A 21,432-nucleotide genomic window follows, 5' to 3' on the forward strand; every position below is an offset into this window, starting at 1 on the left:
GGAAGTCTGCTTCTCCCTCTCCCTCTCCCCCAACCCCATCTTTCTCTCTCTCTCTCTCTCTCTCTCACAAATAAATAAATAAAATCTTTTTTTAAAAAGGCAAAATCCTTTTAATAAACTTTTTACCTTTTCTCTGCCAAACTGTTTTCAACCTTGACTTCTCCGTTTCCTTAATTCTGCATTTCCTGTTATCAAACCATTCTCTGGGTCCTGCCAATTCCATACCCTTAACATTCCCATCTGTGTATGTCTATCTCTGGTGCAGTTAGTTCTCATACCTCTGGACACCATCATCTCTTTGCTTGGCTTGACTACAGCAGCCTAAGTGGTTTCTCAGGTTCTTTGCCTCTGACCTCTACCACCAACCTCCTACCCACAGTCATACCCTAAAATTCTAACAGACCACTTATTCTTTGTAAAACAAAAAGTGAAGCATGACATTCTGCTACATAAATGTTTCTTCAGCTTTTCAGTGCTCTCAGAATGAAATTAAGCCCCAAAGGCTGGCACATGAGACCTTGGACTATTTAGACCCTGTTTAGGTCTCCATAAGTATAACCACTTCATAGGAAGAATCAGAAGGGAGACAATTGCAGTTTTGTGGGGTTTTTTTAATCTTTATGTTCCCATTGCCAGCTCACTGCCTGGGAGATAGTAGATGTCCAATTAATATTTGCTAAGGAGTTTCTGGCCTATTTCTGTGGTTTAAAAAATATGCTTTCAATTTATCAAGGCTTGTATGAAGTGAACAAGCTTCCTGAATTCTCCACCAGCTCTTTCAGACTCATCTTTATGCTTGTTTCCCAGACCTTCACTAGGCTTCCATTTCCTTCAATATGGCATTCTGCTTTCCTGACATGTACAACTCAAAGGCATAATACCATAGCCAGAGTACTGCCTGGGAAGCGCTTCCCCTTCATCAATTGAAATCCAACTCTTAAGTTGCTTGAGTAGAGTATATGTAAAAATTAGTATTTTTATTTTAACCACTAAAATTCAATTTTGCTACTCAGAGGTAAAGAAGGATTTCAAATATATTTGCAAACCCCAGAAAGATATTTTAACAGTTAGCATCTGCATAAATAAAAATATACTTTTAAGTTGGGGGGCATTAAGTTTTAAGCCAAGCTTTTCTCATGATTTTGGTTTCAGATCTCAGCTACTTAGTTAACCATTCTGATGTTCCCTGAACATCAGTAACCATTCTCCCTTTCCTGCTTCTTTAAGTAGTCCAATAAATATACCACTTATGAATCTGATAGTATTCAATTCCATCACAAAACAAATTTCATCACCTAGCATCAGGATTCACTGGATGAAAGATGGTGATTAATATAATTTAAGTGATGAGATAAGCGTGTTAATAAGAATAGGGAATTTATATATCTGGCATCTTTGACTATATGAACACTAAATGGTTATTACTTTTTAAATAATTAACATCTTAATTTATATTTATATCCACCCACTCATTTGTTTTTGCTGAAAATTTCTTGTTGAATCATTTCAGTTATTTATTGGAATTCCACTATGTGCTAGGCTCTATTCAAGGCAATTTGGATACAAAGTCTGGTACATAACAGGCAGAATCTCTACCCTGATGGAGTTTGTATTCATGGGGTAGAGACAGATGGGAAATTAAGTATAGAATAATATGGTTTCAGCAATTGCTTATTACTATGAAATAAATAACATATGATGATAAGAAGGAGTGATGAGAGGAGAACGGCCAACTTTAGGTAGTGATTTCTCTGAGGAAATAAAGACTCTCAATGATGAAATCTTAACAATGAGAAGGACCTGGGAAGAGATACGGTGAAATAGTAGTCTAGACGGGAGGCAAGTACAAGAACTCTGACACAGGAATAAACATGCATATTTTATTTTTTTTTAAAGAGGGGATATAAGGAAAAGAGAGGTGCCTACATTTTTGACTTAAGTAACTGTGTAGGTGGGTGCCATTTATGGAACTGTAGAATGTCAAAGAGAGTTTTCTTTGGAATTTATTTGTTCTACTTGGAATTGGATAAATATATAATACACCAAAAAAAAAAAAAAAAAAAACCAAAAACAAAAACACTTCTTGCTGCAGGCTATTTTGTTCTGTATCAACTTAAAGTTCATATCTGTGGCCCCCTGCATTGGTATGGTATCATTGGAAGGCCTAAGAACTGAGACCACATGTGTCAACACAACTTAGCTATTTGTTCTAGGAAACATTGCCCAAAGAAGATGAAACCATAAGCCAATAAATAACTTCACTGTTTGCTTTAGGAAATCCCTGCAAATGAGTTTATCTGAGACAACAATCTCCCTTATCAAACCATAGTTTATTTATCAAGAGTCATTTCAAAATTCTCACCTCACTATGTCCATCAGCTCTCACCTATTTCACACACTTGCCCAATTGCAATTTGGCCCTCACTTTGAAATACCTGCCATAAACCACTTGAGTCCCGACTTCCTAAATCCTATACAATCCTCTGGCTCTTTGCTCTTGATTCTGTTAAGGCACTGTTTTTCCCTGACAAAATGATAAACTGATGTTTGCTTATTAACAGTTTGTCCACTTATATTTTGAGGAGTTCAAGATTCTTTGCTGTTTTTGCTTCCTTGTCTTTATAGCTGGTGTTAGTCCTATAAATAACAGTTTATATACCTGCTCCGAGACTAACAACTAGCAAAATGAGATTTCTAAAGTTGGGAGGACCTTAGACATTTATTCTAAGCAGTTTGTTTTGCCAGTGGTGAAACTGAAGCCACAGCAACTGTGACTTGTCTAGTGTCATAGATAGTAGCTACTAGATTATAAGATATATAACTCACAGTCTGAACTCATCATAGGAGAATACATAAGCTCATGCTGAGCAAGATGAGATAAATTATATTTTCATATTTTATTATCTGTAAGCTTTCTAGCAGGTGAAAGAGGAGTCTGGCTGCTTTCATTTTTCTTTGTGGTTATAATGCTTTTGCACCATTTGCTAGGCTAGCTAAGGTACTGAGTGCACGCATTTATAAAGATATTAGTAAATTTTAATTTACATTTTACCAAAAATTCAGATATTGAAAACTCATTAATCAGAAGAAAGATACAGAAACATCAGCTGTATCAGTTCCTGATGTAGTTGCAGTTTTCTCTTTATATATAGAAGAAAGAAGCAAAAACAAAAGCACAAGGAAATAACGACTGAGAAAACCCCAATTTACCAAGTCAATGATATATCCTTCTCAGAGGGCAGGATTTGCCATGTAAAATATTCAAGAAGTTAAAGCCTCTTTGAATACTCAAGATATGGAGTCCCTTGGAAGAAGCTAAAATATACAGATTTGTTATGGGTACATCTTATCATTTTGACTCAAATCTGATAAATTTGTGGGAAATCTCAATCGTTTTCTGTAATAATACTGTACCAATGCAGTGGATGCCTATGGCACTCTTTTTCTCCCTGTTGCTTTATTTCAAAAATTATCTCTGCTGATTCCAACCATATTATTTATGACAGTGGGAGCAGCTCCATAGTGACTCCATGCCACCAGGACTTCTTGACTCCATGCTCTCACCACAGTGATTGAACTGTGAATACTTGGCTCATGTTGGACAATGGGCCAATGGACTGGAGATCAAAAAGGTCTGTCTGGGACGCCTGGGTGGCTCAGTTGGTTAAGCAGCTGCCTTCGGCTCAGGTCATGATCCCCGCATCCTGGGATCGAGTCCCGCATCGGGCTCCTTGCTCAGCGGGGAGCCTGCTTCTGCCTCTGCCTGCCATTCTGTCTGCCTGTGCTCGCTCGCTCTCTCTCCCTCTCTCTCTCTGATAAATAAATAAAAAAAAAATTTTTTTAAAAAAAGGTCTGTCTGGTCAGCCTCTCACTGCCTAGTAATAATTGCGTAAAACTCAGGAATCGCTGTTAGCTGTGTTCTGCTATCTGCCCCAAGGAGCAAAGGAGGCCACATTTTCTCTTGGGTGTTCTACAGCATCTCTGAGCCTGCGTCTCTGAGCCCAAGAACAAATGGTGGTTGAAGCTATTCAAACTAATCCTCACTTATCCACCCTAATAACCAAATTAACACCAGACAATTAAAAAGAATAAAAAGAAAGGAAAAAATGTATTGAGAAGGAAACACTATCAAATACGTGCCCATACCCTATGCCCTGAAACCAGTAAATTATCATTTCTACATTTTCCAGGTAGCAGGCATTATTCTAAGTATTTTATATGCATTGTCCTATTTAGTCCTTACTGCAATGCTATGAGAAAAGTACTTTTATTATCCTCATATTATAAACAACAACAAAAAAGTGAGTCATAGAGAGTTTGAGTGATAGAAGCAGAGCTCAATCCAGGCAGTCTGACTATCTCTATATTTATAGAGATACTCTATTTATATCTATAACCTGGGATCATAAACACGATTATGATGCCTTTCATTAAGGAAAAAACATTGTCAATGTTGTGTTTTAGATAGCTTTCCCTGGGGGGTTAGATAGTAAACAAAATAAAATACATGGAATGCCAAGTGATGATGACAAGTGCTATAGAGAAATAAAAAGCAAAGGATAGGACAGGGAGGGCTAGAGGGTAGGGCTAGTGGGCAGTTATAATGTTACATAAGGGGGTTGGGGAAGGCTTCACTGAGAAACTGATATTTGAATGAAGGTGTGAAAGAAGGGAGATGTCCGTAGATGTCTGGACAAAGAGCCTTCCAAGCAGAGAGTTCAGAAGTACCAAGACCTGTAGGTGAGAGAGTGCTTACTATATTCAAGGACAAGGAGGCATGAATGATAAAGAAGTGGAAATGGGAGATGAGGTTGAGATTCTGGTAGGGATCAGAGGTGGCTGCTCTCAGCACTCTGGCTTTAATGCTGAAAGAGATGGACAGTCATTGCAGAGTTTTGAACAAAAGAGTGACATGATCTGACTTGTGTTTTATAAAAACGGCCCTATCTGGTGTGTTGAGAATAGGTGGTAGAGGGGAAGCCCCAAAATAAAGAGGTCAGTTAGGAGACCATTATCCAAGCAAGAGACAATGGAAGCTTGAAACTGGGTGGTAGCAGTGGTAGTAGTGAGAAGGGATGGGCATCTTGCCACATTTTGAAAGTAGAGCCAACAGGATTTGTTGATGGATTAATGTCAGTAAGAGAAAGGGTGGGAATAGGGATGAAAACTGACTCTAGTTCGTCCAAGCAACCAGAAAGATGAAGTTGCCTTCTGCTGAGATGGGTAAATCTGTGGGAGGAACAGGTTTAGGAGGTGATGGGGGAAAATCAAGAGTTCAGTACTGGACATGTTAAGTAGTTAGATGTGCCATTTAGACTTCCAAGAGGAGACACTGAGAAGGCAGTTTGATATACAAATCTGGAGTTCAAGGGAACAGTCTGGGCTGGAGAAGTAAATTTAGGAATCTTCAGGGAACGGACTATATATAAAGCCTTGAGACTAGATGAAAACGACTAAGAGTGAGCATAGATAGAGAAGAGATTTGAAGACTGAGCTCTGGGGTACTCCACCTGAAAGAGGACATTAACATTAATGGAGCTGGGCGCCTGGGTGGGTCAGTGAGTTAAGCCTTTGCCTTCAGCTTGGGTCATGATCTCCGGGTCCTGGGATCAAGCCCCGAGTTGGGCTCTCTGCTCAGTGGGGAGCCTGCTTCCCCTCTCTCCCTCTGCCTGCCTCTCTGCCTACCTGTGATCTCTCTCTCTCTCTGTGTCAAATAAATAAATAAAATCTTTTAAAAAATTGATGGAGTCAAAAAGTTTTGCAGGATGTTATGGGAAAGGACCACATTATTTTTTAAATGTATAAAGCTTCAGGGTTGTTCAGCTGTATAGCTGGAGCAGTTTTCCCTACCAAGATGAGGAGATTTTATAAGCACAGAATGAGAGACAGTTGTGGTTACATAGACATCTGTACTTTTTATCCCAGCTTCTTCCTCCAGAATTTTTTTTAAAAAGGAAAGAAAGAACTATGTAGAATACTGAAACCAAGGTCACAGACATCTGTGCCAGAACAGTTTTGGTTATACAAATGAGACCAGGAGATAGACTCTTGGTCTTTCCCACCAGTAAATATCATTTGGATTTAACACTATCAGTGCAGCAAATTACAGCAAGACTGAAAAATATTCACCCTGTCTGATCTTTTCCAGAGTGGTTTCAGCATAGGGTTGATGAACGTATATATACATTTGGTGTGGGATGAGATGCAGAAGATAGATTTAAATGGGTAATTCCAAAGTGAGAAGATGGAACTAGAAAAGATTTCATTTTTCAAAAGCTTATCTACATGTTAAGGATAATTTTCAAAAAGTCTAAAATCAAACCTCTTATGTAGCTATAAAATGAAGACGTGTCAAAGATTATTATTATGTATTTCTAATGAGAAAATCATAGAGATATTAAAACAAGTCTGAAGTCAGAGACTCGCAAATTTATGTGGTGGAAAAGAACATTGAAAGGAATTTCACAAATGACTGCAAAACTAGCTTTTTCCATAGGGACGGGGAGCAGGGATTGAGCAGTAGGGAAGAGAAGGGTTGTCTGTCTGCCCACTGGACAGAAGTTATGTATATATCTACAGACAAGAGTTAGTCACATAATAAGGTAACTAGAGAGGCTAGGTAACCAAGTGAAGAAATTCCATCAGAGTTCACTAGCAGTGCTCATATATTTGAGTCCATTCCCCTGAGACTGGAGGATAGGAGGGAAAGCACTAAGACAGAAAAGTAGTGGGTTTGAGGAAAAGAAGTACAGGTAGTTGACATGTGATGGTCTCAGTCTTCCTAATGAAAGTGATATCAGGGCACCTGAGTGGCTCAGTTGGTTAAGTGACTGCCTTTGGCTCAGGTCATGACCCTGGAATCCCAGGATCAAATCCTGTGTAGGGCTCCTAGCTCCATGGGATGTCTGCTTCTTCCTCTGACCCTCTCCCCTCTCCTGTTCTCTTTTACTCTCTCTCAAAATAAAGAAAATCTTAAAATGAAAGAAAGAAACAGTGATATCATTGTTATCAAAAACCATTAGTCATTTATAAGGCAGAGAATCTGATATAAAACTCTAATAATAATTGAACTCTCATTTTAATGCTGAGTTTCTTGGTAGCAAAGGCAAAAATGGAAAGTGGCTGTTATGTAATTGTGAGTGGCCCACGAAAAGAACAATGCAAGTTTTTCTGGAAATACAGGTTTAACTGCTGAGGGTGAGGAGGTTGTGAGCCATGTCAGTAAAGAGGGTAAAGGTTCAGAAGTTCCTAAACAGAATATGAGATGGAACTGACTAAAAATAAGTAAAAGAATTTTTAAGCTAGGATGTGGGACTGCAGGAGTTAGAGACATGTATGCATTTGGAGTAAATGGGGAACATAAATAAACTCTTCCAAGAAGTCTTCTCTGGTAATTCTAGGCTGGGCTCAGGTGTCTTCTGACCCATTGCAGCACCCCCTGTCTACCTCTTTGTGGTAGTCAGCACAGTGTTCTACCACTTCTGTTTCTCTCTCCAGAGCTCCAAGAAGTCAACATCACATCTCCAGTGGCAAGTACAGTTGCTTGATACTAGTGGATCTCAGGGAAACTGAGAGTGCCAGGAAGGAATGAGAGAAAATGTCTTCGTTAATTTGGGCTTGCTATGAAAGAATATCAGAACCTGGATAGCTTATAAAAAACAGAAATTTATTTCAGTTCTAGAGCCTGGAAGTCCAAGGTCAAGGTGCTGGCAGATTTGGTGTCTAGAGAGAACCTGCTTCTGGCCATTTTCTGGCTGTGCCATCACAAGGTGAAGGGAGCAAGGGAGCTATCTGAGGTCTTTTTTCACTAATCTCATTCACAAGGGCTCCACCTTTATAGCAGAAGACATGAATATTTTTTGTTCTGTTTTATAACTTTTTTCCTATCAAAATAATATGTTTTTATTGTAGGTAATTAACAAAGTACAGAAAAGGACAAAGAAAAAATACAATTTCTACCACCCAGAAATGAGTACTGTTAACATTTTCCTGTAGCTCTCAAGAAGATACCTATATCAGAATGTTTAAAAGCATCTATTACCTTGCACCCTAAGGATCCAGCATTTACAATTAAAAATTATTTGTGGAAGGTGCTAAAGTCAGCACAGAGCATCAGAATAGTATTGCTCCCAATATAATGTTATTTTGACTAATCTGCTTTCATTCTGGGAGAAGACCACAGTAGAGCTTTTTCAGTCTAAATATAAATGGGTTATACTAGAACAGTGTTACATGATAAAATTAAAATTCAGACCAAAAAAAAAAAATCTATCTTATTTTTACGAAAGTCTGGCTTTTAGAAAATTCAGATACAAAAGAAAATAGAGTGTCAATTTAAATCATCTTTAAGAGAAACATCTTGCAACAGGCACTTAAGGAAAAATGTTTAAAGTATGTATAATCTCCAGTAGAAAGCGTGTATGTTCAGAAAGTGAACTGTGCAATTTAATTCCGTGTGCAATCACAATGATCATTTCATGTTATTATGCTTTAACATGGAGGAAAAAGAAAAATTCTTGCTTTCTTTTGGTAGTTTGATTGTTTTTTTTTTTTTATTGCTTATGCCAGGTTCTTTATGTATATGATCTCTAATACAAATCTCAGCAAGGAAGATTTTATTTTTTACTTTATTGGGAAAAAAGTTGTTTTAAGTAGGCCCTGCACCCAATGTAGGGCTTGCTCTCATGATTGTGAGATCAAGAGTGGCATGGTTTACTGACTGAGCCAGTCAGGTGCCCCAAGGAAGATGTTTTTGCTCTGATTTTAGAGATAAAGAATCAGGCTGAGGCAAGAAACTTGTAGGCCTGTATTTGAACTGACCTACAGACTCCCAGAGAGACTAAGGTTTCATGTGAAAGAAAATGATGGGAATATTGACCTTCAGCTAGTGACAAAAGGGACAGATGATACAAAACCTCAACCTCACTTTCAGGTGGCCTGAAGTGGAAATGTGAACAAGTTAACACTTTCTGCTACTCCTGAATTTTAACAGATTATAAAATTAGCACTGAACTGCTTTTGTTTATTAAACTAAAAGAGAAAACAAAAAAGGGAGATAAAGAAGAGTAAAAATTAGCTCTTGCAGTATTAAAAATATCCACAACAACCTAGAGAATGTCCAGTTGCTCAATAGGGTAGTGTGTAATTTCTTTTTAAAGTAGGCTCCCTGCCCAGTGTGGTGCCCAAAGTGGAGCTAGAACTCGCGACTCTGAGATCAAGATCTGCACTGAGATGGAGAGTCGGAAGCTGAACCGACTGAGCCACCCAGGCGCCCCGAGGTAGTGTAATTTTGGAGGCTTTTTGGTATATCTGGAGAGAGGGAAACAGAGGAATTGGTGGGTTTAGAATCAGGCTGAGCTGGGGTTAGTTGGATAGTCCCACAGGTGAGGCACTGAGCATCTCTCTTTTTGTGCTCTGCCTCCTGGCTCCACCTCAGGGATGCGACTGCCTCACAGGCAGCAGTTGTGTTTGTGGGTCGGGACATCCCTCTCCTGGGCAGGCAAACCCGTAAGCATTTTTGTTCCTTTTCTTTTTCAACCTTTTTGTTGTACCTGCTTTCTGCCACCCAATGGTGTTATCAGTCTTTCTTCAGATGGAGTCTGTGAGTACTTGATTGGAGGTAAGCTATGCTGGGCAAGCAGTGTGGTATCCTGCCTTTAAAGGACATTAATGGCTCTCACATCAAGCTGCCACTCCTATATGAGCTTGGATGAGCTCCTTGATCACTCTTTACCTCAAGTTTCCTCTTCTATAAAATGGGAATCTGTTAAAAAAAAATTTATGAAATACCTACTGTTTGTCAAGAATTGTGTGGCCCTCTTGAGGATAGAGCCACTAACAAAACAGAGAGCTTATTTTCCAGGGGGCAGACACACTTTAACCAAATATATGCCTTAATGACGGATATTAAGTATCTGAAGAAAGTTAAGTTAAGGAAGTTAAAGGGACACGAGTGACAGAGTGATATTTTACATAGTGGTCAGAGAAATATAAATATAAATAAATATAAGACACATCATATTCCAGTGTACACTGGAAGACTGGAATGGATGCTGGAGGCCACTAGAAGAGTAAGGAGGATGAGTGGTGGAATATGATGTGACTTCTATTTATAGCATGGCCACTCTCAGTGCTGCTTAAAGAATCTACTCTAGGGGCGCCTGGGTGGCTCAGTCAGCTAAGTGGCTGCCTTTGGCTCAGGACATTATCACAGGATCCTGGGATCAAGCTCCATGTCAGGCTTTTTGCTCAGTCAAGAGCCTGCTTCTCCTTTTCCCTCTGCCTGCTGCTCTGCCTACTTGTGCTCTCTCTCTTTCTGTCAAATAAATAAATGAAATCTTAAAAAAAAAAAAAAAAAAGGAATCCCCTCTAGTAGGTCAACAGAAGAAGTAGAACAGTTAAAGGGCTACAACACTAGATTAGGTGAGAGAGAGCCTTAGCCTAAAGCTGTGACCACAAAAAACTAAGAAATGGTGAAATTATATATATTTTGTAGGTGGAGCCTAGAAGACTTGCATATATGATGCAATGAAAGTAAGGAATCTAAGACATCTTCAGGATTTTGATGTGAACACCCGGATCAATAGTAATGTGTATAGAGAACAGTGGGAAAGATATGAATTATGGGGAGAAAACACCCTCATTTATCTCAAGCAATAAAGAATACTTCAAAATTCTTAAAAGCAGTAACCAGCACAAATTAAATATTCAATTGATATTAACTATTCCCTTTAATTAAAAAAACATTTTTGTCTAATTTTTTGAAGTTGAGGTCAGGAAAGTTGAAACATATCTCTGAATGGTAGTCATGTCTTCTGAGCAGAAAGAGACAAGAAAATGCCCCAAGTCTGGTATCCTGAGTCAGCTACTTACCAAAGCCACAACGACGACTATTAGGTTACAAAATTCTTCAATATTTCTTTCTGAAACTATGGATGAAAGCTCTAATGGAACTTAGTGCTTAGGCTGAATTAAGATTATTCCTTTTGCCTGGACTGAAAGAAGGCCTGGGAGAGATCTCTTTTCCCATGAACAGCAGGACAGGATGGGCTCTACTATGCTGTGTATGGCACTAGCCGCATGGAGTTTCATGAGAGATAATTCACAGAAGGACTTAAATGGAATTCCAAAGAATCTAAAAAGAGAAATACAAAGAAGAACCCAAAAGTGGAAAAAGACAAAAAGCAAGGATGCATTTTCCCACATGATCTTAGTTATAGCTAACCTAACTACTAAACATCTTGCAGGAAACTTATTCTGAGAAATGTTCTTATATTACCTCTTTTAATCTTTACAGCAAACTGTAAAGTAGGGTTATTATCCTCATTTAATGGATGAGGAAGTTGAGGAAGTTAAAAAACATGCTTAAGTCCATACAGTTAGTAAGTTGCAGGGATGGGAAGCGACTCAAGCTAACTGATTCAAGACTTCATGATATTAAATACAGGCTACCCAATTACACCTTTTCTAAGACCTATGTCGATACTGGGGATGGGTTGTATCGACAGCCTGATAAAGGCAAATTATATCAGCCATTTTGGTTGGGAAGTCTTCAGGTTAATCTAGGTTGAAGTGTGCCACTATCAATAAGAAATTTTTTAAAGACCCATTTTATATTGGTTAAGGTATCACAGCCTGCTGTAACAAACAAACCTCAAAATGTACAATAACTCAAACACAATAAAAGTTCATTTCACATATACATGAAGTCCAAAATGATTGCTCCTCCTGGCAGATGGCTCCCTTCTAAGAGCCAGCCCATCTTGTGTCGCCTTCATCTTTAACACATGACTTCTAAACTACAGTGTTCATCTCCATCAAACTACAGATAAGGAAAAGAACAGCCAGGGCTGGGGCTGAGGGGAGCTTTATGGACCAGTTCTGGAGGTGGCATACATCACTTCAACTCACATTTGATGGACCAGAATTCAGGTACCCATCTGCATCTGACTGCAAGGGAGACTGGGAAAAGTTACAGAGCTAAGTGCCCAGCTAGCCTCTCTACCACAACTAATTTCATTCATGACATGATTTCTCTTCATTTTACTCTCAGAATGAAACTGGAACCTTGGGGCGCCTGGGTGGCTCAGTGGGTTAAAGCCTCTGCCTTCGGCTCAGGTCATGATCCCAGGGTCCTGGGATCGAGCCCCGCATCAGGCTCTCTGAGCCTGCTTCCTCCTCTCTCTCTGCCTGCCTCTCTGCCTACTTGTGATCTGTGTCTCTCAAATAATTAAATACAATCTTAAAAAAAAAAAAAAAAGAAATCTGACTTTCCTCAACTTTAAAAAAAAAAAGAAAAAGAAACTGGAACCTTCATTTGGGGATAACTTTGCTTTCTTCCCCTTGTACAATTTACTTTCTGGTCAAACATACCATGTGACTCTCTTCTTCTCACATTCAGTATGCTTATGGAGAAAATGTTCTGCATTCATTTCTTGAAGCTTTTGAAATAAATAGCTCTTCTCTGATAATGTTGCCATAACTTTTTCATTACTTCCCTTTTTACTACTTTAATAGGGCATTATATCTTGTGGAAAGTTGTAAAACTTTCACATTTATAAAGACTCCTTTAAACCTTAATTGATAAAACATCTACAATCTTGTTATGCTTGTTAACTTATTGATGCCTAAAATTTTATGTCCTGATGTGGACAAATATATAACAATGCCATTTTTATCCACAGAAATTTACATATTAATGAAGAAGATTAGGTGCTAACAAAGGTTTGTAATGATGGTATCCTTATAGAAAACTCCTTAGATTTTGCTTAGATGTTCCAGAATGTTCCTTTATCTTTTCATTGTTCCAAACATTCCTCTGGGATTATACATATTTTAACTTTGTTTTTCCCTAATGATTCTGGCCTATGATTCCACTGTGTGGTGGTTTTCCCAACACCATCAAGTAATTCTCCAACACCTGCAGAATATCCTGCAACTCAACTCAATTCTGATTCTACTTGGAGATAAAGATCCCTTGGTCTAAGGGCTCAGTCCCACAGACTGTCCTTCTCCAACTTCAGATTCTAGTTGGAAGTCCAGGTTGTCACCTGTGCTTCTGACCAACCAGCTCTAGATTGAGGGTTCCAATGACACCCCCCGGCCTTTGGTTTAATTAATTTACAGGAGTGGCTCATTAATTATTGAGAACTCAGGGAAACATTTTACTCACTAGATTGATGGCTTATTATAAGAGGATATAATTCAGGTATGAGTTGGAAGAAATGCATAGGGCAAGGTATAGAGGAAGGGCATGAAGCTTCCATACACTGGAGAGCACCACTCTCCCTGAATCTCCACATGTTGACCAACCCTGGAAGGTCTCTGAACCCTATCCTTTTTGGTATTTATGGAAGCTTCATTACATAAGCAACTGATGAAAACATTGGCCACAGGTGACTGAACTCAACCTCTAGCTTTTCTCCCCTCCTAGGAGGTCAGTGGGGAGTGGGGGAGATTGAAAGTTTCAACCCTCTAATGAAATGGTTGACTCCACTGGAAACCAGCCCCCATTCTTTGGTTACATAGCAGCTTTCCAAGTGTCACCTCATTAACATAACAAAAGATATTTTATTTGTTCTCAACATTCAGGAAATTCTAAGGATGTTAGGAGCTCTGTGCTAGAAATGTAAATGAAGACCAAATATGTATTTGTTATTATAAATCACAATATTATATTTATCTATTAAACTAGTTATAATAAAAGACCCAAAAATGGACATAAGACAAAAAAAAAACACCAGTATTTTTCATTTAATCCTCCCACTCCCAACCCAAAGCAGGAAGTAATGTCTTCCTCTTTTGCTCTTTCATAGCACTTTATCTGTATTTCTCTTGACAAACCTAATACATTCCTCTTGCCTTGTTTTGTAGTTATTTACTTATTTATTCCTTAAAAGATTTATTTATTTATTTATTTGGAAGAGACAGCACAAGCAGGAGGAAGGGGTAGAGAGAGAGAAGGAAGCAAAAGTCTGATGTAGGACTTGATTCCAGGTCCCTGGGATCATGACCTGAGCTAAAGGCAGACACTTAACTGACTGAGCCACCCAGGCACCCCTGTAGTTATTTATTTATCTTAAAAAGTAAAATAATGTTTTATCTTTCCTACTGCTGTTACTTCTTTTAAGGAAAAAGATCCCATCTAATTATTTCTCTGTAGTGCTTTCCATTTGGTATGAACACAATAAAAAGTACCGATTTAAACTCTTATTTTTTATTTTAGCTACAAATGTTTCTAAAAACATTGAACTGAATGAAAACATTTTCTTTTAGCACTGCCAAAATATCCATTCATCCAAAAACTAAAACAACAATAAAAATTAATAAGTGAGTAGCAGTGATAAACAAACCATTATAGTGCCAAGAGCTGAAGTACATTTATGAATAAAGAATGAAATTCAGATTAGATACAGTCACTAACTCAGCTTAGAACTAAGTTAAAAGCAGCTGGACATTTAAAAGATAGAAAAGAAACTGACATTTAAAGTTTTTAGTTGGAGAGATGAGGAAAAAATTCCAGGCATAGAAAACAACATTGAGGCAAGAGATTATGCCTCAAGCAATAGACATTTAGGAAAAACAAAAATTGGAACTCCTGGCTGGCTCAGTCATTAAGCGTCTGCCTTAAGCTCAGGTCATGATCCCAGGGTCCTGGGATTGAGCCCTGCATTGGGCTCCCTGCTCAGCAGAGAGCCTACTTCTTCCTCACCCTCTGCCTGCCACTTTGCCTGCCACTCTGCCTACTTGTGCTCTCTCTCTGTCAAATGAAAAAATAAAATCTTTAAAAAAAAAAAAAAAGAAAGAAAGAAAAGAAAAAGAAAAATCTCAAAGAGATAAGAGATTTTTCATTCATCGTCAGTCCTTCACCAATAGCCACTAAATAGCTTTTGCTGGATAAAATCAAAATGCAATTAGAAAAACATAGGGTTTATTTTTGATAAGCAAAAAATCTGCTAAAGGACCTTCAATCCCAATGGGAAATCTTCCATTCCACTAAGTCCTCACTTTTCCATATTTTTTACATACCCACATATTTAATTGACTAGGAGATCTCTGGTTTCACATAACATATGAACTAGAATCACAGGTTTTCCCACACTCATTACATTGATATTTTGCTCCTGTATGGTTTCCATAATTAAGACCTGATATTTATTGATTTTTCCACTCTCCTCATAAGAATGTGGTTACTGTGATTTGAACCAATAAAGAATGAGTAAAAAAGTAAGCATTTTATAAGAGGGTATGTTTGCCAGGATATACATATGTAATTACATGGGTTTCTTGGGTCCTTTGATGTCTTGTTTATCACTGTGATGGTTGGGTCCTAGAACCAGTCACTCCTATGTAGAAGTCTACAAGAACTCATGATCATACTAAACAGAAATCTAATACAGGACTACGAAGAGGCTTTAAAATCTCTTCTTCTCAGCCACTGAAGTCTCTCCCAAGGACATAGAGCTTGATGACTAAAGTGCAGTCTGATGTCAGCCTCCACTTGCAACTTGCCAGGCTTGGTGCCCTTGTGCACGATGCAGCTGGTATACCCATCTACCAGATCCTTGCAAATATATGGCCTAGAAAGCCTTGGACCTTCATCCACCTCTCCACTTAACTTAGTCAAATCATTACTGAACATGCTCAAGGAGGAAAGGCTTTGTAAAAATCAACCTCTCCCAAATTAATAAAAAACGGAGGGGCGGTATGGGGGAAATGGGCATTGCCGATTCAATACAGACAGAGATTATCATTAAGACACACTGTACAATAAGTATTTCTGGTCCACAATTCCTATGATCTTTGTGATATTCTGGTCTTCCATGCTAACCCTAGATTAGATTCTATGGTATAGAACTTTAAAAATCAAAATCAAAACAATAAAAAAAAATGACATCTGGGAGTTGACTGAAGATAATGAAGACCTCAAAAATAATTTTGGCACATTAGGTGCCAAAAATGGTATTCTTTTTGGACTGACCTGCACTGACCTAAGACACAGAACCCAAGCTTCTGATCTTCCTGCAACCAATGTCCACAAGCCACTTTACCTAGTAAGGTACACACTGCTGTAGTAATCATGACACAAGACTCTACAACACAAAGAAATTTTGAAGAAACTTATCACATAGGCAGTTCTGGAAACTTTTCCTCCCTGCTGATAGCTACATGTTTGTGCACAAACTTGAAAGAATATCTAGTATTGGTACCTTCTTGGCGTACCTTTGATTACAGGATACCACCTCCAGGGGAAATTTTTATGTTAGAAGAACTACCCAATTCGAATTTTCAAATTTGCCAAACTGAAGAGGACCTCTGGTTGCTCTGCATATAAAAGTAAGTATAAAGGAATCTTCTGGTAAAGGAATCAGTTGAAAATTATAAACTATTGGGGCACCTGACTGGCTCAGTCAGTAGAGCATGCAACTGTTGAGTTCACGCCCCAAACTGGACATGGAGCCTACTTAAAACAAAACAAAACAAAAAAAATTAACAAGTAGTCCATAAAGGATAAATATAAATTCTTGGGTCTTTGCATTCAGACCCAGGAAATCTCTAGGTATGGGGCCCAGGATCTGTATATTTAAGATGTACCCTGGCGATTCTAATATAGGCAGACTGTGAGAACCACCAAGCAGATAAAAGTAAAACAGGAACCATACGTACTTCCTAGGTCACTATGAAAATTAATTAAGATTACATATGCCTAGGAAGTAGAAGCTACTCTCTTAAGGGCAGCCATTATTATTAGAGTTATTTTGTCTGCCTTGACTATTTCACAAAATGGGAAGATATTGGTCAATACTAGTATTTCATTGTTTTCATCTCCTATGCTGCATTTTCCAAATTTATCTTCCAGTTTACTATTTTTCGCTGTCATATGTAATCTGCTAGTGAACTCATCCATTGAGTTTTCACTGTAACAATTATAAATGTCTACTTTGTTCTTTTTAAAATAATTTTATAGTCTTATTTCTTGCTTAATTTTGCAATTGTTTTCTTATTTCTTTAAAAATTTTATATTGGCTTTGCATTTTTTTAAAAGATTTTATTTATTTGACAGAGATCACAAGTAGGCAGAGAGGCAGGCAGAGAGAGAGGGGGGGGGGGAAGCAGGCTCCCTGTTGAGCAGAGAGCTCAATGTGGGGCTCAATCCCAGGACCCTGAGATCATGACCTGAGCTGAAGGCAGAGGCTTTAACCCACCCAGGTGCCCCTGGTTTTGCATTCTATGTCCAATATTCAATATATGTATAGTGCTTGGGTCTACTGTGTTTGTTGTTTCAGCTGACTCATGTGGTGTATGAATTTGGGATTTGAACTTTATTATGAGCTAATATTAAGAGCATATATTGGGGGGATGCTTTCTTCCAAGAGGATCTGTGATGTTTTTCTGGGATCCAAAAATGTCATTGACTTGGCACCATACAAGTTCCCTTTTGGGATCTCAGTTCAGCCTAAAAGTCTCTGCCTCACCTCCCCTACCTTGCTGCTAGTCCAGAGCTCCTCTTCTGCAGTGCCAATGTTGGCATTTACTTTCAGGAAATCTATCTGCCCTTCTGTATTTGGGGGTTGCCAGTCTTATTTTGGTCCATGGTCTTTTTCTCCTTCTTAATGCTTATCAGATCAGCAAGGTCTATTTTTCATGTGGGATCTAGAGTTGTTTTATAAAGAAAAACTCATTCACAATAAGTGAATTTCTTCATTTGATTCAAGACACGTAGCACTACCCAACATCATATAATATAATTCCTTGTTTTTGATTTTATGGCCAGTTTCCCTACCAGGATGCAAGCTTCCTAAGAACAGGGACTTTGATTCACCGCTGTATTGCCAGTGACGAGAACACAGTGCTTAGTTCATAACACACCCTGGAGTTTAACAACTATTTCTTGAATGTTGAAATGAATTAATGAATAAATGAGTGAATTCCAACAGTAAATTCATCATTATCAGGTATCCCATTGGGCTCTCTAATACAAAGATGTATCTGGCAAAGATTTTTCCCTTGAGATACTAAAGTAGTAAGGTAGAAAGTGGAGGTTAAAAAGGAGATAAAAGTGGTAAATTTAATAAATAAAGTACACACACATATACATGTATATATGTATAAATAATGCCATATTGGAGCTATCTGTCTCCCAGGCCAAAGTCAGTAGCTTTTAACCTCATCATACAAGCCATGCATAGAGGAAGCAGTAGGATTAATTTTATGCTGTAGAAAGACTTTTGTGGAATATGGTAGATGAATTAGGGCAAGCAAGATTGGAGACAGAGAAAGAAGATAAAAGATTACTGTAGTTCAAGCTTTATTCAAAAAACATATTTTGAGTGTGTATGATAAGCCTGGCCTCATTCTATGTCCGAGGAAACGTTTGTGACAAGATGGGTAAGGTCCTTGCCCTTAGAGAGCATATATTCTAATTGACTAAAATAAAGAAGTAAATAGATTAACACATAAAATAATTTCACTCAGTAGTAGTGCGGTAAAGAAAGTAGAACAAGGTTATCAGAAATAGGGCCATTGGTGGGTTCTGGTGGCAGCGCCCCAGAGAAGGACTGTCTGAGGAAGCAGCATCGGAACAGAGACCTGAATGACAAGAAGGAGGCCCCCACAGGCAAGTCAGAGGGACAGAAGTTTTCAGTTAAGGGGAATGGCAAGTGTGACCCTATGTTTCATACTTCAAGAATCAGTAAGTAGACCACTGTGCCTGGCACTGAATAAGTAATGACAGTATTTGTTGAGTTTGGAGAAGCAAGCAGGGGCCAGACAAGCCAGCTCATTATAGCTGTGGTAGAAGTCTGGATGCCACTCAAAGTGCAGTTGGAAACAGCGGCCAAGTCCAAGGCAGGAGTGGGGGAGTGTAATATGAAAAGTTTTTTTTTTTTTTAGATTTTTTTTATTTATTTGACAGACAGAGATCAAAAGTAGGCAGAGAGGCAGGCAGAGAGAGAGGAGGAAGCAGGCTCCCCACTGAGCAGAGAGCCCGATGCAGGGCTCAATCCCAGGACCCTGAGATCACGACCCGAGCCGAAGGCAGCGGCCTAACCCACTGAGCCACCCAGGCGCCCCTAATATGACAAGTTTTTAAAAGTTCACTCATGTGGTTACTCTTTGAAAAGTGGGCAGCAAAAGTCCAGAAAGAGGTGGTATAAACTGCTGGATTGGGCAAGATACGAAAAATCCCTGAGTTCAAGCTCTCTCCATACTCACCTACCTCTCCTTCTTCTATTAGGACTTCTATAGCTTGTTTATCACACGATCCCTGACCCACGCCAGCCCCGGTATGCAGTGGAGGTGAAAGGGCATTTCCAAACGGTGCTTGAGTGAACAAATGGCTGCCTGAGGATCTTGGCTTACAAGGCCTCACCCAGTAAATTCAATTGCTGGAAGGATAATGTTAAGCCGTGGGTTCAGTCACAATGCAGATCAGTTTAATTTGGGGCTGTGTCATAGTCACAAATCATTAGTTACACTGTAATTATGCCAATTGTGGTAACATCATCTATTTGTTTTACAAGTGCCTTTTGCTGTAGTGAAGTCTGGATAATTCTATATATATAATCCAGTACAAATCTGTCACCCACTTGAAATTAATTGGAAAGAGATATGTGCTGTGTTTTATTTGTCAGTAGCATTATCATCACATACAAAAAAAGGTAACATATGTTGAGGCAGTTTTTACTGCTACTAAGTATGAAGCTTTAGAGATGATTCCATTTAGAATTACCCGTGGAGTATTCTGTTTCTATAAGGCAAACTAGTCTCAAATTTTTTAAAGCACACTTCCAGGAAATAAATACTCCTCCAGAGCAGTGGGAGTATAGAATTTTGGTTAAGAATATGGCTTTGGAGCCAAACATACGAGAGTTTGAGTCCCAACATTGCTACTCATTAACTGGGTGATTGTGGGTAAGGTATCTCCTCAACTCTGATTTTTTTGGAAAATACGACCCATGCCCAGAGTTGTTGTAAGGATCAAATGAAATGCTATTATTCTTTTAGGCGTCTCAGCATCCAAATTCTATGTCGTAAAAGTTCTTATTTATGAGTTTGGGTGGAACAAAGATCGTCTTACCCTGTAAGTGTTTCAAGTGCTCACACTTTTGTTTGCTGGGTTTCCTTGAAGGGAGGCCAGAAGCAAGTATCCTTGGGCTTCTTCCTGCAGCGCTAAGGAAGTGTTGATGCAGGCGTCCTGGCAGAGGAGGGAAGGACTGGAGGAGGCACAGCTGCAGGCCCGTTGTGGCAGTGGTGGCTCCTAGTCAGGGCTCTGAGGCAGACAAGACAGTGGCATGGGTCGCTTAAAACTGCTTCCAGTGCAGAAGTGACACCATTACCAATGCTACCATTTCATGCTTTGTGACAGTGACAGCAGTTTCCTCTATCAGCCCAGTTTTGTGTTTGTCGTCACTCTTGGAAATTCAGCTGAGAGCCTGTTTCTCCAGGTTTTCAGGCAGTTCTATGAGCCACTGATCACCACTGATTACACTCTTAATGGTGTAACAAGCCTGTTAGCTTTGGTTGCTGGCTACCAAGAAATTTGGTTATTTAGTTGTACCCCTAGACTCAGCACAATGACCAGTTGAGAGTCCTCCCTAAATTTTCTATGAGTAACAGTTATTAACAACAATTTTATGTTTTAGTGCTTTTGCTCCATACTTAAGAGCTATATTTGTTTTTTAAAGATTTTATTTATTTACTTGACAGACAGAGATCACAAGTAGGCAGAGAGGCAGGCAGAGAGAAAGAGGGGGAAGCAGGCTCCCTGCTGAGCAGAGAGCCCAAGGCAGGGCTCCATCCCAGGACCCTGAGATCATGACCTGAGCTGAAGGCAGAGGTCCAACACACTGAGCCACCCAGGCATCCCTTAAGAGCTATATTTAATATTGCCTTTGTTGGTATGTCTTTTTTAAACAATCTATTTATATTCTGAATTACATTTTATTTAATCTAAGACTCTTTACTAGACTATAAGCTTCTTGAAGGTAAAGACTGTCTTGTTCACAAATGGATTTTATTTTCCAGTATAGTGCTTGGCACAGGTGGATCCTTAGTAAATATTTGTGAAGGAGATACATTGTGAGCTAATGGATGAAATAGAAGTGTCATCTCACAGGTATGTGACTAGTGACTTGGGCAGACTTCTAAGTTGGCATTATCTCAGTGAGGTGGTTTGCTCCAGTATAGGTCCTCAGCTCTACAGACCTAGGAACTCAACGTTGGGCCTTAGCTAAAGTTGATTATTGTCCTGGTGGTAGACTCAGACTAAACAAACTCTTAAGAGTCTGCTGTATAAACGAAATTTATGTCCTCCAAAAAATATAGCTTTTTGGGTCATCTGGAATTCTGCTCATTCATTCATTTAATGAATTATATTTACTATGTATTAGGTATTGCTATAACTTTGTATAAACAGTGAACAAAACAGACAAG

General features: G+C 38.9%; 1 protein-coding gene across 2 annotated transcripts in view; it reads left to right on the forward strand.

Annotated features, from left to right (window-relative positions):
• Positions 1 to 21,432, forward strand: part of LOC309869392 (uncharacterized protein) — a gene marked incomplete at its 5' end in the record, with an annotated part of 161,912 nt that overhangs the window by 42,377 nt on the left and 98,103 nt on the right. The window contains 2 exons of one of the 2 annotated variants that reach the window (XM_082740403.1): positions 19,235 to 19,283; positions 21,025 to 21,113. In XM_082740403.1, the coding sequence (XP_082596529.1) occupies positions 19,235 to 19,283; positions 21,025 to 21,029 (54 nt within the window). In that variant the 3' untranslated portion in view covers positions 21,030 to 21,113. Of the gene's footprint in view, positions 1 to 19,234; positions 19,284 to 21,024; positions 21,116 to 21,432 lie in introns of those variants that run through there. The other variant, XR_014314149.1, reaches the window with a different exon arrangement.

This window comes from Mustela nivalis (genome assembly GCF_964662115.1).
Source record: "Mustela nivalis genome assembly, chromosome: 7".
Taxonomy (NCBI): domain Eukaryota; kingdom Metazoa; phylum Chordata; class Mammalia; order Carnivora; family Mustelidae; genus Mustela; species Mustela nivalis.